General features: G+C 50.7%; 1 protein-coding gene across 3 annotated transcripts in view; it reads left to right on the plus strand.

Annotated features, from left to right (window-relative positions):
• Positions 1–16,996, plus strand: part of LZTS3 (leucine zipper tumor suppressor family member 3) — a 56,955-nt gene that overhangs the window by 28,115 nt on the left and 11,844 nt on the right. Inside the window, exons 1-3 of one of the 3 annotated variants that reach the window (XM_074821788.1) lie at positions 382–976; positions 13,466–13,954; positions 15,624–16,454. In XM_074821788.1, coding sequence (XP_074677889.1) covers positions 13,505–13,954; positions 15,624–16,454 — 1,281 coding nt within the window. In that variant the 5' untranslated portion in view covers positions 382–976; positions 13,466–13,504. Of the gene's footprint in view, positions 1–381; positions 977–13,465; positions 13,955–15,623; positions 16,455–16,996 lie in introns of those variants that run through there. The other 2 variants (XM_074821787.1, XM_074821789.1) reach the window with 2 other exon arrangements.

Below are 16,996 nucleotides of genomic sequence, written 5' to 3' on the forward strand. Positions count from 1 at the left end.
TCCTCATTTGAGCAAAACCAAGCTTTCAGACCCCAAAATCCCCACTTGAGCAAAAACAAGCTGTTGGACCCCAAAATATCAATTTGAGAAAAAAAATGCTGTCGGACTCCTAAATCCCTATTTGTGCAAAACCAAGTGATCAAACCCCAAAATCCCCATTTGAAAAAAAAACAAGCAGTCAGACTCCAGATGCTTATTTGAAAAAGAATGGGCTGTTGGACCCCAAAAATCCTGATTTGAGCAAAACCAAGCTTTCAGACCACAAAATCCCCATTTGAGCAAAAACAATGTATTAGACCTCAAAATCCCTATTTGAAAAAAAAAACAAAAAACAAAAAAAACCCCAACAAACAAACAAACAAACAAACAAAAAACAAAAAAAAAAAAAAAAAAAAAAACAACAAAAAAACAAAACCAAAAAAAACCCCAACCAGGCAGACCCCAAAATCCTCATTTGAGCAAAAGCAAGCTATCAGAGCCCAAAATCCCCATTTGAAAAAAAACCAAAAAAAACAAAAAAAAAACCAAAACAGGCAGTCAGACCCCAAAATCCCCATTTGAGCAAAAGCAAGTGATCAGACTTCAAAATCCTTTATTTTGCAAAACCAAGTTGTCAGACCTCAAAATCCCCATTTAAGCAAAAACAAGCCACCAGACCCTCAAATCCCAATTTGAGCAAAAACAAACTGTCAGACCCCAAAATCCCTATTTGAGCAAAACCAAGGCACCAGACCCCAAGGTCCCCATTTGAGGACACGGGGCTCATCTCCGCCCTGATGGGCACAAAGAGTTAAGATCCCACAGGCCAGCAGTGGCCAATCACACTGAGCAAAGTGCAGCCCTTGGCCCCAGCCCAGCAGCAGGTTGATCTCTGCAGGTATTATTTTGTTTTATTTTCCGGGGTACCAAGCAGGGAGACGATGAACCTCGAGACCAGAAGATGGGGAGCTGGAGGATGCACCCCTGGGCTGCCCAGGTAAATCCCGGAGGGTGCTGGCTTTTGGGGGGCTCTCTCCTTTCCTCTCCTTCCCCCTCTCGCTGGGTGTCTTTGTTTGAGCCCAGAAAGGGGCCAGGCAGGGGAACGAAATGTTTTTTGTGTATTAGTGTGGGGCTGAGCTGGTGGGACTCACTGCAGGTGCTTTTTTGGGATGGTACAGACCCACTGGGCTGTGTTTGTACCCCGGGGTCGGAGCACAGATGGGGTGCATGGCGGTGGGTTGCTCAGGGTGGGGAGAGCTGCTATTTCCCGCCCCCCCATAAACTCACCCTGGATCCAGCTGGCATCCACCAGCACTGGGACCTTGCACCCCAATGGGGTTTGGGGCACCACTCTGGTTAGCAGCACTAACACTGGTGGTGGGGACAAGCCACTGTGGGGACAAACAACCATGAGGGCTTCCTCTGAGCGCGGTGTCCGGGGAGGAGCGAGCACTTCACCGGCTGGCTCCAAGTCCTTGAAATTCCTCAGGGCAAGTTAATGATAAATCATGGCCGGGTCTGTGGCGTGGGTGGCGGGTTGGAGCCGGTGGTGGGTCCCCTTGTTGTCCTTCCTGCTGGGACAGAGGTTTGGGCAAGGTCTGGGCAAGGCAGAGCCAGGCAGGGGTTGTGGGGACGGCTGCTTGGCACCTCTCTGGGGGTGATGGCTCACCCCAAAGGGCAGGAGCAGGTACTCCCCCGGCAACACACAGGCCAGGGCTGGGGTCTAAATTATGCAGAGGGGGGGGATTTGCTGGCAAGAGGGGTCCTCCTGTTCCCATCACAAGGCATTCGGGGCCAAGGAGTGGGTGTGTAGCAGGGGATCACACTTGAATCCCCAAAATATGGGATGTGGGGCCAGATGAGGATGCTCAGGAGGACACTGGGGTTCCAGGCAAGGGACGTAGCTCCCCACTGGGGGACTTTCAGGGGACAAGAGCACGGTGCCTGCACACTACAATGGGCCAGGAGCTCCCCCATCCCCCCCCCCCCCCCCCGCCCCCGCTGCAATAATACGCATCAGGCAGCACCACAGGCTCAACTGGCAGCAGCTCATCTCCAGCCACCTTGCCCAGGAGACAGGCTCTTAAGAAGGGGAAACTGAGGCACGCAGGGCTGGGATGATTTCACGTGATCCATCCTGCAGCATGGAGCATCCCAAACCCTCAGCCCCACAGACAGCACCAAGGCTGCTCCACCAAAACGCCCTTTCCCTATACTGAGTGAATTCAGGGAGCTTTCCTTGTGCCACCAAAGCTGGGGTATTCCCAGCAGTGGTTGTCACTGGGGCTTCACTGGGGACAATGACCAGCCCACAGCCGGTGCTGAGCGTCTTCTGGGGAAAGTGGGCACAGGTGAGACCATGTCTGAACCCTTCCTGACAGACAGGATTTGGGTTGGCAGTTTGGGCTGAGCTTTAAACCATCCTGTCCCGCTGGCATCTCTGCTCCTTGGGACGATGGGGACAGACATGCCATGTCATGGAAAATCCCTCCTATCTGCCCTCGGGTGCATCCTGGAGGATGCCAGCCTGGATCCAGAGCCAGGGCTCTGATAGCAGCCCAGGGAAAGGGGGCAAAATACCCCTGAGGATGAGGACTCTGCCAGCAACACAACCCCCTTGCCCCAGCCAGGGCAACGCTGGTGGACAACCCTGGGGTGGCTTGACAAACACTCCATCCTCCACGGCAGGATAATTCATGGTGGAAGGGACCTCAGGGGGTCTCCAGGTCAATTTTCTGCTCGAGGCAGGCTCAGTTACAAGGCCAGACCCTGCTTGGTTCATCCAGGGCTTGAAAATCTCCAAGGACGGAGACTGCAAAACCTTCCTGGGACCCTGTACAAATTGCAGAGCACCATGTTACACCACCCTCCAAGGTTTCTCTGAGGCTTTGCCCACCTTGCTGCAGCCTCCAGAGTAATTTGGATTTCTTTCCTTACTGGAGCAGCTCAAGACTGGTGCAGCCTGCCAGGCGCTTGGCCTTTTATTCCACACTTTTGTCTGCTCTTTTGGATCCAAAAAATCCTGTGGATTAAAATTGGGAACACCCTGAGATGAGGAGCTGTGGTGGGATTGGGCTTGGGACAGGCAGAGCAGTTTGTTCTGGATGAGCAATAGGAACGCCCAGATTGATTTACTGAAGTTTTTGCTGTCGATAAGGGGTTTCCAGGGAGCTGCCAGGCTCTCCAAGCCTCGTGCTTGCAGAGGGATGCTTTGAGGCAGTGGCATGGTCCACAAACATGGACCCAGCACAAACCTCTGGTGCTCTTCATCATCCTCACCATCATCGCTCCTCCTGGGGAGGAGCACAGCTGCTGCAGCAAAGCGCAGTGAATGCAGACAGGGGATCTTGTGTCACTGCATGTGACAGAGGCACAGCCCAGGTGTAGCACGTACACAGCGGGGTGTCCATTCCAGGAGCACCCCCAGGGAGCGGAGAGGAAAGGAGGACAGGCAGGAGGGCATAGAGCCAAGGCCACGTGTTCTGTGGCAGAGGTTTCGGCTGTGCTCTGCTGTGATTTCCCTTCCTGGGGGACAGGGATGGGGAGGGGTGGCAGTGGACCGTGTCCGTAAACACATCGACCAACCAAGGAGGAAAACTGATAGCAAACTGGGAGGATTAGCCAGGGAAGGTGGAGCAGGCTGCACTATTCAGGCTTTGTCCGGAGAGAACAATGGGGCCTTTATTGAGGAAGGGAGGTGGCGGGTTGGCCGGCTGGTGGGGACAATTTGGTACACAGAGTGTCCCCTGGCCAGCTGGGGAACAGAGCACTGGGATGTGGGATGGGACAGTTTGGTACCCAGTGTCCCCTAGCCAGCTGTGGGGGCAGGGAACTGGGACACGGGACATGGGATGGGACAGGTTGGTGCCCTTGGCCACAGCTGGGGGCATGGGGAAGCTGGGACATGGAGCTGGGACAAGGGATGGGGCAGTTTGGTACCCAACATATCCTCAGGTGGTGGGACTCATCCCAAGGTGTCCCTGTGACCCCCAAATAAACTGACTACATCAGGGCAGAGCTGACACAGCTCTCCCCGCCGCCCGCACAGGGAGTCTCGACCCATGGCCACCTCTCCCAAATCCTTCGGCAACAGGAATCACGATGGGTGGTTTATAACAGTGCACTGGGCTGGTTCTGGGGACCCTGGGGACCGTCGCAGCTGAGAGCGAGGAGCATCCCATGCTGCGGACCAAGTGCTGCCACCCACTTCAGACCCCCACAGAGGGACCTCAGGGATGGAGAAAGCCACCATCCCACGGGCTCTCCCTCGGCAGTGCGAGGGCTCTCCTGAAGAGCCGCTGGGTCTTTTCATCTCATCTCTTTTGTTTCAGGCTTATTATGTAAATAGCTGATGCGCCCCCGTAATGAGAAAGTAGTTTCCCAGAATACAAAAGGCTGTAATTATCTCATTAGCAGGCGGAAAGGAAAAGGAAATGTTTCTAAGCCGCTTGCTTTTATTTCCCACAGCAGCCCAAGAAAGTGCAGCCCCCGAAATGGGGACCTGCCTGCCCCGAATCCTGCCACCCCCACCCGATGCTGTCACATTTGCAGGAGAGAAAAGCAAAGCATGATCTTCATGTCTCAGAAATAGCCACGTACTGCGGGGGCTGATGGCTTTTAACTGGGCCCAGTAATTGTGAGGATGTTGTGGGTCCCTGTGTGGACCCCACAGTGCTCTCAGCTGCTGGGACAGCAGGTGTCATTGGAAAGAGGGGGGTCATAGAGGGGCAAGATGGTCCCCATCTTCCTGAATTGGATGTTCCTTGGCAGGACTCCTGAGCTGGGATTGTAGCACAGAGCTTCAGAGTAGATTTCCATGGTTGCATCCCTGCAAGAGGACGGGACAGGAAATAGCCTTAGGACACATGGAGGTTGCTCCCAGGAGAAGGCATCTAGGATGGTTTTGGTGTTGCTTTGCTTTCTGAATTCATGCCTTTCTTGCTACTAGCTAAATGCCCAACGCTCAGGGGCAGAGCTACAAAGGTCCCTGCAAAGCACCCCTGGCTGCAGTCAAGAGCTGGTCCTCGCTGAGGTCTCCAAAACCCCTTTCTGGTGGTTTGTTCCTGCCCAAGCTCTCCGTTCCTCTACCCTGACCATGGCTCTGTGGTCCTGGCTGAGTCCTCAGCGAACTGGCTGGAAGCTGCCAACACAGCAGCAAACTGCTTGCAGCTTTGGGTTGACTTTCTGCCAGGTTTGTGAGCTGGATCAGGCCATGGAGAGAGCTGACAAGCAGCAGATCTGGATGGGATCTCTTCTACAGAAGGGGCTCAGTGGAAAGCTGGTTATGGGCCACGATTCCTACAGTTGCCCAGGGGGTTTGTCTGACTCCAAGGGAAAAAACTGCAGGGTTCTCTCAAACCACAAGGTCTTGGGGAGAAAAAACAGCTTTCCATGTGTTTTTGCAAGCAAAGCCAGCACCAGAGCTTAAGCACCATGTAGCTCCTAATCAACACCTCCCTGTGAGCCCTGCGCAGAGATGCAGGACAGCCGAGCAGCATCGATGTATCCCACTGGAAAACAGCCCTAGCAAATCAACCCTTCTTAATATTATCATTAGCATTAACAAAAGCAAGCATCTAATGTCCTGAGCAGGACTGGTGCATTCACTACACGCCATCACCCTGCTCATCGTAGCCAGGAGCCTCTTTTAAAACCTTCTTAAAACATAACAGTAGGAATTCTCCAGCCTGGATGTGTCTTACAGCACAGACTTGCAGTGACTCGGTCCAACAGCCCTACACCCCTCATGCTGCAAAAGGAGCCTAGGCTCAAAGCGCGGCTCAGCTGAGCCGTAGGAGATGCCGGGCAATGTCCTGCTAGAGTCTGGAGTCTGCCCTTGCACCGAGGGCTTGTCCATCTCTACATAGTCCAGTAGCAATCAAAAAGCCTTTGCACAGAGGGATGCAAGATGTGCAGACATGTAACAACCCCATGGCCAAAGAGGTGTCTGAAGGTGGCTACAAAAACTTGGCACTTCTTGACTCTCCAACCTGCCTTCCCAACTTTGCTTTTTGGCCCTGAATGGGGGGAAAAGCTCCCCATCACAAAGCTCCCATTTCCTTCGGTGGGGATAAACGGGAAAAGAGAGGTCTGTGTCCTAGGGAAACAGCGGAGTTGTTTGTCTGACATCATTTGGCTTCTGGTTGTGGAAAAAGCTTGTGGTCAAAAAGCCCAAGATTTGCATGTTTTCACAGACAGGTTCAAGTGCTTTCGTGCTGTATTTCAGTGGTGGAGGAAAACCTGGCAGCCACCAAGCCAGGATGTCAGAGTAGGGGAAAAGGAGTTGGAGGAGGTGCAGAAAAGAGCCACAAGAATTACTTGAGGGCTGGAAAAAATGCTTGTGAGAGACAGCAAAAGCTCATTCTGTTCCCCTCTTCAGACCGAGGCAACTTGAGAAGGGTGTAGAAGAAAAGGAGGTGCTGACGCACTGGAGTCGGGTAGGAGGGGAGCGGTGGTGTCCCTGCCTCTTGAATGGACCCTGGCAGAGGTGCTCTCGACCAGGTTTGGGTCCAGCATGGCCGTAAGGATTTGACACATGATGGCCCATGATACAGTGAAGGCAGAGCAGGAGCTGAATGGTCTTTTTGGAGGACGTGATGTACAAGGAGAGACTAAGGGCTGTTTGTTCAGCCCGGAGAAGAGGGAAGATAAAAACCTTCTGGAAGGTGCATGGTGGTACAAGTAAGGCAAGCAGTGCATTTTGCAGGGCAAGATGGGAGCACTGAGAAGTAAGGCAGGTCCATCTGACCTTCTCCAGCACTGCAGCGGTTCTCTCCTGTGCCCATGTCCACCCTCCCCAGCCCAGGCAGGGAGCAGGAGGTGGGCTCCCATCTCGCCATCGCTGCTGGAGCTGCCTTGTGGGAACACAGGGTGTCCACACCAACCTGAGCAAGAACCTTTGAGGTGCTGATAGCTTTGCTAAGACCCAGACTCAAATACCTCCATGGACGTATTGGTCAAGAGTGATTGCAGGTCTTGGGTTTCACTGGTGGTTTTTCTCCAGGGCTTGTTAATGCTTTGCCGGACACAGGTGGTTTTGCTCCCTACAGAGTCTGCTGTCTTCTCACTGCTGACCATTACTGGCCTTCCCTTCCCTCTCCATATATTTTTCTGGAAGAAGCTGAAACGATCACAGCAGAATTTTTTTTTCCCCATTTTATGCTGTTTCTAACCTGCTCCACCACCCCAGGACATGATGACTTTTTTCCTCCAGCTGAACCAGCTCTGGCACCACTGCCAACAAACTGGACAGCCACCAGAGCCCTAAACACAGTGCAGGTGTAGGTCCTACCTCCCCGCAAAATGCATGTTTTCATTGTGTCAGTAATTGCTTGCTCATTAAAACAGACGCAAACAAACCTGACTGTTGAAGGTCACGGGCACACCTGTTACTGCAATTGGCGGGGGGTGGAATTTTTGACCTTCAGATGCCTTTGCTGCCCGTCCTGCCAGGACCACATGCCTGGGATGGTGCGTGTGCCAAGGCACTGCCTTGTTTTCGGGTTGTTTGCTGGAGCTCTCTCTGCCCGAGACCAGTGATTGATTTCCTTCTCACATGGCACGGTGCCTAGGTATGTCTCCCAGAGGCCTTTGTTACTAGAGTGTTAACAATTAACCTACTCGGGCAGAAACAGAGCCAGGCCTTCATAATCTAGGCTTAGTTAACCATTCAGCTGCTTATCTGAAAGCAATTTTTCTTCTGCCTAACTGGAAGGCATTCGCTAATTCATTTGGATAAAGCAAGTGTGAAGATGCAGTTGTTTTATGGATTATTATAATAGCATCTAGGGGTCCCTCAGAGCCACAGGCATGGTAGGAAACCTTGGTAAGAGGTGGCCTTGAAGAATTTACTCACCACAGTTGGGGAAAAGGAAATTTCACCCCGGATTTTCTGCATCAGCTCCAAGGCTGCTGGGGGAAAGGCCAAAGGGCCACCGTGGCTGGATGGGACGGGGAGGTTGTGCAACATGGAGATGGTGGGGAGCTGCACCATTCTGTGAAGTCCCAGTGTCCCCAGCCAGAGAGGAGGCTGGCTGTACCGATAAGACAGGGCACCTTTCCTAGGTAAGGTGCTGGCGTGGAGATGCCTACCATGAAGGGAGGGTGCTTTGGATCGATCCAGGCAGACAAATAAACCCTTTTCAGCTTTTACTAACACAGTAATGCTGGGAAATGGGAAATTGGTTCAGTGTTTGTTCTGGAAGGGTTCCATTCTCCTCCTTTGTGTCTCCAGAAAGTCCCTTCACTTGGGTTCCTGCTGTAAACACGGGGCTCTGAGGAACAGGACCGAGAGCAGAGGTCAGCAAGGGCTGAGTGTCAGCTCTCAGAGGTGGTGGCTGATGTGATGGATGGATGGACAGATGTCACTCAGGAGTGATTTGGGCAGAGCTGGTCCTCCTCGAGAGGTGGGATGGACCTGGTGTCTTCTTGAGAGCCTGGTGAGGATGAAAAGCAAGATGGTCCTGGTGCCTCTTCACCACTGTAGATGGGATGAAACATCTGGAAAAATAAAACACCTCGAAAGAGCAGTGGCTGGCAGGTTGCTTAAAACTCCTGCTTTGGTTTCTCACCTGTCTGGAGCCTCCCCATGCCACCACGGGCAGGGGAAGCCACTTTTGCCCCTCTGCCATGGCTTGGGGTCTCTTCCATGCTTGGAGGTGACTCCTCTTTCCTTTCTAAAGGACAGACTTGGGAAGGAAATGCTGGTAAAGGTAAGCCATTCAGCTTCCCTCAGCCCCGCTGTGTTCACAGACTGCCAGGCTCAGCATCCTTGTTTCTCTCATTGGGAATCACCCATAAACCCAATTTTAGTTCGTGTTCCTATGGGAGGGAGACAGTTATGAGATTTAAGGAGCAGAAATGTCCTGGGGAAGTTTTTAATCATTCATTCCTCCAAAGCTGGAAGGAGAAAAAATGACCCTCCAGCTCTGCACCAGAGCGTGGCAGCGTTATTCCTTACCTCGCTGTGCTCAAAACTTGATTTCAGAGTTCACCTGAGGAATGACCAAGGTGAAACTTGACTTGGAACCGGAGCTGGCCAGAAGATACAAAAGCCAGAGCTGTTGTTCTCAAAAAAATGGCCCTTTTTGGCAAACAAAGCTGTACTGTCAGGGATCTGTTGGCACTTCTGGAATCTCCTTAATAACATATTTGTAATGCTTGTCCGTATGCTCTGTTTATCAGATCCTGCCTTTACAGTAAACATAAGCTAATAACCATTTTTTTCAGAATATCTTCTTGGATGATTCCCAATTAAAAAAAAAAATAATAATGGAAAAAGGTCCATTTTCACAGTGGTGCAGCTTTGATCCCACATCCCAAGAAGGCAGCTGAAGTCCCCCTGGTTTTGGGTTGCTGGCACTGAATGGGAATTCCGGCTCAACATCCTGGTGGGCTTGGGTCATGGCCCTAAGCAGAAGCCTCCTTGATGTGGAAGCCACTGCTTGGGAGCCAGGGGGTCCCCAAGGGCAGAGAAAGGCTGTGATTCTCTGCCGGTGAAGACCACTGATGGGGATACCATGGGGCTGAGCAGGCACCTTCCTCTGAGGTGTCTTGGGGGACATTGCCATGACTCTGCCCAGGCTGTGGCTCCTGCCCAACTAAGGACATTTGTCTTCTTTACTCATACTGTTTGTTGTTGTGTCGGCTTTCTTTTTTTTTTTGGAAGGATCAAACTTTCCAGTGACCTCATCCTGCCCTCAGAAAGTCAACGTAAATGTGCAAATGTCACAGTGGAATTTACCCAGAGAGGAAAAAGTAACCTGGATTTCCCCTCCACTGGCTGAGCGAGGCTGGGGAGCACTGCACGGAGGTGATGTGGTCACTGCCTTTCCCCTGTCTGGAGCTGAGACCTTCCAGCACATCCCTCCCGCGGTGGCTGGTGTCCCATAAGAAAACAGACACAGCCTATAAAAATCCCAGAGTCACTGAAACGCAGGTTATTCCTAAATTAGCAGAACAAAAAGTCTTCCCTTGACTAATGAAATCCAAAGGCACCATGGGTTAAGTGTGGCTTCAGATGGGTGTTCTCCATCCCTCCTCATCACTCCATAGTCCAACCAAGTCTGCAGGTGCCCAGCAGGCACCTAGATTAATCCCAGGGCATCGTGCACTCATGAACTGTCTATGGTGTTGTCCCTTGAAAAGTGCCTTCAGGGTGCAATGGAGTTGTGAGCCTTTGAGTCCTGATCGGTGCATTGGAGAGAGACATGTCCAAATGTCGCGTGCCAGATGCATGACCAGACCCAGACACTTCTCTCTGCTGGTGGAGGTTTTGTTACTTAGGATTGATAAACATTTATGTGTTTGGATTGTAGCGGGTCCCCACGCTGCACCGTGTGATGCTTGTGTGATATTCATTTGGTGCTCAGCCTTTAGATCTCAACCAGTGAGTGACATGGAGACACCTCTGTTGGGGGACAAAGGTCCAAGCTGCAGGAAGGTCATTAGCAGTGACTACAAAATGTTCACCCAATGCTCATTGCTTCATATCACTGGTGGTTCAGTGGGGCAAGTCCCCTGGGGACCCACTTTGGGTGAGGTGTTGTACAAGGGGATGGTGAAGGTTACACCACCAAGCACATCCTCCTCTGCCTCACAACTGCCTTGTCCCCTGTCCATGATGGGGCACATCTGGTGTGTCTCAGACCATGAAGGCTCCTTCACACCTCAACAGCAGTTCAGCTGGGATGGTGGCTTTCACCAGACTACATTCTTAAACCACTTTTTCCCCCTGTGACCACCTCCACACCCTGCTCTGCCCCAGAGGAACTCTCTCAGCTCACTGTGGGTATCACCTCTGTGTCCTCTCCCTCTGGCGCAGCAGTTTGCCACGTCTGCCCCCAGCCCCACAGCACTTGGGCCGTATTTCAGACAGGGCAGCTTTCTATGAGAAGATCAGGATGCTGGAAAAAGGGACGAGGCTACAGGCAGTGTTCCTGGCAGAAGCCTCCAGAAATGCAATTTAATAAAAGCGAAGTCGAGCAGCACAGGTCCTGCTTTAACCTTCTTTTTTTTTTTTTTTTTTTCTTTCCATTATTAGTGCAAATAGCAAGACCCTGTGAGACACCACATCAGAGCTGAGCTCTAGACCTAAGCTAGCCCTCCAGGGAAATAAACCCAGCTTTCCTGCTTTACTTGGGGAGGGATGATTTAACAAGCCTACCCCAAGAAGAGGGAAATCCCCAATGAAATGGGGATTTTCTCCATCTCCTCTACCTGCTAGTCCTGCCTGAGCACCCCCATTACCAAACCTCTTTCCAAAGGGCATCGCTTTTGTTATCCCTCTTTTACCCAGGGGAAACCTGCACCTCCCACTGCTCCTAAATCCTGCTTTAGTCCCCACACTGCCAGGATGGTTTATCCTGGGAAACCTGGAACTGAGGGATTCGGGGACAAAAATAACAAGTGATAGGCCAAGAGGGAATGGCCTCAAGCTGCACCAGGGCAGGGTCAGACTGGCTCTTAGGAAGTATTTCTTTGCAGAAGAGGTTGTTGGATGTTGGAATGGGCTGCCCAGGGCAGGGGGGGAGTCCCCATCCCTGGAGGGGTTGAAGAGTCGGGTTGACCCAGCGCTGAGGGATCTGGTGGAGTTGGGCACGGTCAGTGTGAGGTTAATGGTTGGACTGGAGGATCTTCAAGGGCTTTTCCAACCTAGATGATTCTGTGAAATAAAAAAAGCATCCTTTCTGGCCCATGGGGACCAAGACAATGAACTCAGGAGGGCTGGGTGGACACTGGTCAGCTGAGTGTCCAGAACTGTCCACGTGCCACCATAACTGCTCCTCCAGGCTTTGTTCAGCTGTGTCCAGTCTGAAGGTATCAGAGACATCTGCACAGACCTGCAGATAAGAGGCAGGACTCCAGGGAGAACTGAGCCTTTCTGGAGCGGCACTGGGAGGACACAAAGATCCTCCCCAGCAGCCTGGACACTCCAGTAACTGAACTGAAATGTGAGAGTCTTTCCCAAATACAGAGACCCCAGGATTCATTGCAATCAGCCAAATTTTGCAATGTATCTTCTCCCTTCCCTCAGGTAATGAGATCCTTATCTGGTATGGATTCAAATTCTTCATTATTCAATGAGGCAATGGAAAAAAAATGTGTTGTGGGTGTTTTTATTTCCTTAAATAAGATTTTACACCTTTGTGGGGATGATTGCATTACAGAGGATTGAGTTATCACCTCAGCAGAGGGAATGGGAATTGTGGGGAATGCAGCCACTCTCTGCAAGACCTCTATCTTCTGCACCAGCTCAGTTCAACATGGAGTAGCTTCCCCAGCGCTCATATTTTATGGGTACACCCATCAAGGAAAACCCATGGGTTTCTTTAACTAAAGAAATTCTGTTGAGAGAAATAAATTCATGTAGGTTTTTTTTCCCCTAGTCCCAGTCTATGCTGGGGAATGACTGCAGAGGCTTTATCACCTTCAAGGAGGGTAGTGGGGCAGTGCAGACCAGATCCTTTACTGCTGCGTCCAAGAGTGCAAAACCAGATTGATTTTCAGCTGGGACTTTCAGAAGGGACTTTCAAAAGGCCTTTTAGGAAGTTATAAATTGTCCTTGTGAAACCTGTCTTATCACCAGTAGCTCTGGACCTTGACTGCCTCAGAGGATAATAAATTCAGCACCAATGCAACCACCAGTATTTGTAGAATTTCCCCAAAACACAGATGAGAATAGGCCTGGGCACCTATGACGCCAGAGATGAAATCACAGGACTGGGGTTTGTAATGGTGATGGAGCTGAGGAAGAGCATCCAGACATGTGAGGACTGGTCCCAACCATTTTTAAAACCATTACCTGCATGTTATCCACTTCCCATGGCCTAGTTTTGGCCAAACCAAGGCACAGCCTAGGTAAGAATAAAATGGAGTAGTGGAATAAAGGTTTAAAAGAAAATTTAGGATGACACATGGACAAAAGTATCTTTTTAAAAGCTCAAGTCCATGGGACAACACTCCCAAGGAAGAGATGGAAAATGTGTTGCTCAAGCCCTGCTGAATCATCCCTAAGGGATGTGCTGGAGGGAGCAATAATGTATGAGCCTACAGACAGGCCAGAGCTGGAAACCTTCCACCCCCACAGCAACACAAACTTGTCCAAACCTGGGAAACATGACAGAAATAATTCAAGCTTAGGAACTGCAAATGGTCACATCTAACTGATGTTGTGCCCACTAAAACCCACAGAACCCCCTCCCCTGGGAGCACACAACCCTTGAGACTGAGAGGCTCAAAAGCAGCTCTTTTGCATAGCAGTCATTTGGGGGACCAGTGCGTGTTGCTCCTCCAAGGGGGGCTGGGGGTCACAGAGAGAAGGACAGTCCCATCGTCTGCTCCATACCATAGACTGAGACATGACAGCTTCTGTCCTTGCATCACCCAGCCCAGATACTCACTCATGTCTGCATGATGCCGACCTGCAAAGGGTATGGTAGATAAAAGGCATCTCTTTAACAGTCCTTTCCTTTTCCTCCTTCTCCAGTGCCACTGATTTGTGCCTCCACCTCACCTCTGCACTGCCATGGCCACGCTAGAGACACTGCCCGTTCTTAGTGACCCAACCTACCCCAGCCCCGAGAACTTCCACGGTTTTGCTCCCCGGCCATCCCAACCCATCTCCCAGAGCACCATGGGGAGTGTGGGCAGCGGAGTTGCCAATGACCAAGAGTTCGCCATGAAGAGCGTGGGGACCCGGACGCAGAGCAGTGGCCGACAGACAGAGGGGTCTCGCAACGGGTACTCCACGCGTGAGATCTCCAACCGCTACTCCGGCGAGGAGAAGACATACAAGTCGGAGAAGGTCTCCAATTCCCTCTACATCAACGGCGACCTGCGCAAGAGCGAGAAGGTGAAGATGGACATCTGTGGGAACGTGACCACCAACAACGAGAAGAACATGCCGCCTCCTCCCCAATACCGAGAGCCCAGTAACCCACCAAAGATATTGCCAATCTCCGGCAAACTAGACCAGGTGAGAATTCCCACCTCTGGAGCAGCTTGATGACCATGGCACATTTCTAAAAACACAGACCAGGGAGCCTTGGGCAATGGTGCAACCCTGACAGTCTAATTCTTACGGTGTAGATGGCATCATTTTTATGCACAGATAATGTAATTCTTATTACTTTCAGGGGATTGAACAAAGGGGAATGTTAGTTCTTGAGGAACCCAAGAGCATGATCACAAGTCTTCCACAGCTAAGCTTCCAGCTCATTTAAGCTTGTATTTAAGTCACTGGCTATTCCAACCTACCTGAGATGCTCTGCCTACCTCCCTGATTGATGGGGAGGGAGCTGAGTCTGCTCTTGTTTCAGTAGGTCCAGCATCTGGGACCCACTCTTATGTTTTGTACCATTTATAGACAATATCCAACAGCCCACTGCCACCAAAATGTGTTTGAAAGCAGCTATGAGCATCTGTTCAAAATCCCAGTGCTTCTTGTGAGGGGCAAATTGACAAGGCTTGAAAACTACCCCTGGGAGCATTATCATCCATTCAAGCCCAGTTCTTGTGGCTCATATTGGCTTCAGGAAGCAAACATCTCCCAGGCCTGGAGCAGCAGAGTCCCACAGCCAGCAGTGTTTTATATATCCTGCTGCTCTGCTCCAGCAACTTCCGTAATTTGTGTCTTGGGGATGTTACCTTGTGCAGTATCATTTCTGCAGCGTTTGGTGGCCTTGTCTCCAGGGTTGTTAATCCACCAGCCCCTGTAGTCCATCTCAGTCCCACATGCCAGGCACCAGGTTTTAGTCTCCAACCTTGCCTGCTCACCAGGGCTCGTTCTGTTTCTCCTGGAAGGCATTTTCAAAACATCTTTGATAATACAAAGCGGCTTCCTCTGGGTTAATTTTCACCTGAAGCCCAACCTGCAATAGGGAAGATTCAATCCCATTTTGAGGAAAATTTTGTTTCTGTAGGTGCATTCACAGGGCGAGGAATGTGGAAGGTTTTAAAATCCTTTCTAAATCCCTTACAGCTGTGGTCCATTCTCCCCACAGCATTGTTTATGCCCACAGAAAACACAAACATTCAAATGAAGAGCAGCTTCAGCATGTTCCTTGCCTGGTGTCGCTGCACTTGGGCCAGCAATGGCTGGAGTCACAGCTCCTACCTACTCCTGTCTGACCATTAGCAGGGCACGATGTCCACACAGGGGAGAGATGACTGCTGGCAGGAGGGAAACGTGATGCTCCAGGGGTAAATCAGCTGGTAACCCAAGGGTTCAGTGTAGTTTTCAGCAAATGGGCAATGCACCCTCAATGCTAGAAGTCCTTCAAAATATAATCTGACAAAATCAGAGTTGTTTTGATCAAGTCTGGTAGGCAGGGGGCAGCCCTCCTTCCTGCAAAGAGCGATAAGAGGACCCAAGGAGTATTCTAGGGAAAAATCACACAGATTTGGGATGAGTCAAGATTTATTTTTCAGTTGGGGCAAAGGAAAAGAAAGTGTTGCCCTATGAGAGACCACAGGTCCCTCGTGTTAAATCCCAAATGGTCCAGGGTGTAATAAGGCTGAGAACTATGGAGCTAGCCCAAGATGTCTTAGCTCCATCAGCCCCATCCTGTGCTGATGTGTCTCTTTTGTGTGCTGTTACCAAGCTTCCTGCTGTGTTTGATGCGTGGTCCTTTTTCCTTTTGCAGAGCAATGAGCCCTTAGTTAGACCCTCAGCCTTTAAACCAGTAGTTCCTAAAAACTTCCATTCCATGCAGAACCTCTGCCCGCCACAGAGCAACGGAGTGACAGAGAATAGAAAGAGCTTGAACCATGCCAACAGCAATAGCCCGTCCGCACCCAAAAGTGGACTCGACAAGAGCAGCCTTAACAGGACTACAAACCAAGTGGGGGGCCTTTCGGATTCAGGCCGTAACTCGTTAACGAGCCTGCCCACTTATGGGACAGGCTACAGCCAGCATGTGGGTCCAATGAGCGCCTCCACGAGCCACATCAACCGCATCGGTACAACCTACGTGGACAAGAACATCGTGGGATACAACGGGATATCTACCTCAGACAGCGGGCGGTCTTCGAGCAAGAGCACCTCTTCGTTCAACAGACTGAACCATCTCAACGAAACGATGCCTTTCCACTCGCCTTCAACAGACGACATCATCCAAGACCTGGAAGACCGGCTGTGGGAGAAGGAGCAGGAGGTTCTCCAGATGCGAAGGAACTTGGACAAAAGCGAGGCAGCCATCTTCCAAGTGTTCGAGGAGAAGCAGAAGATCTGGGAGAGGGAAATGGAGGACCTGAGGCAAAACTATGCCAACAAATTGCAACAGGTCTCTAAAAAAGCGCAGCGGGCTCAGCAGGCCTTGCAGCTCCAAATCTTCAAGCTCCAGCAAGAGAAAAAAAAACTCCAAGATGATATGGGACAACTCCTCCAGCAACGAGAGGAGCTGGAGAAGAAATTTGTGGCTTTCAAGAAGGAGCAGGCTGAGTTTCTCCCAAAGATTGAAGAGACCAAGTGGGAGGTAAGAGCCTTGTTGTAACTGATCTTGAGTGAGGTTTTCACTAAGGGCTCTGATAGCCAAAAATACCTCCCATTCGCCATCAGTGGACCCCACAGACAATGGCTATGGGCTGGTGGCCTCCAGGTAACAGATGACACTTCAGTCACTTCTTCATTTGTCTGAGTCCCAAGCCTGTAGTTTTGAATTAGACTAAAATGAGCGCAATTTTTTGTGCACACCTCTTGTGCTGGTTAATAATTTGGGTTCCCAGTCAGGTCACTCCAATGTGTGACATTTGAATCCAGTTTCAGTGAATACAGGTCTTTCCATACAGGTATTTGTGCCTCCCCAAAATGGGTTTAAGTCTATTTTAATTAAATTCCTCTAACATCTGCGTTTGGGCAAACCTTGAAACCGCTTTTCAAATATTTGATTTTCTTTCTTATTTAAGATATAAAGCCAGTGAGCCAAGAATGATACCGATAGCCAAGTCTACCTCATGCTTTCCATTGTAACACACTGTTTTCAGTTGCTAATAAGTTTATCTCTCTTAAAAGGGTGAA

This window comes from Strix aluco, chromosome 4 (assembly GCF_031877795.1).
Source record: "Strix aluco isolate bStrAlu1 chromosome 4, bStrAlu1.hap1, whole genome shotgun sequence".
Taxonomy (NCBI): Eukaryota; Metazoa; Chordata; class Aves; order Strigiformes; family Strigidae; genus Strix; species Strix aluco.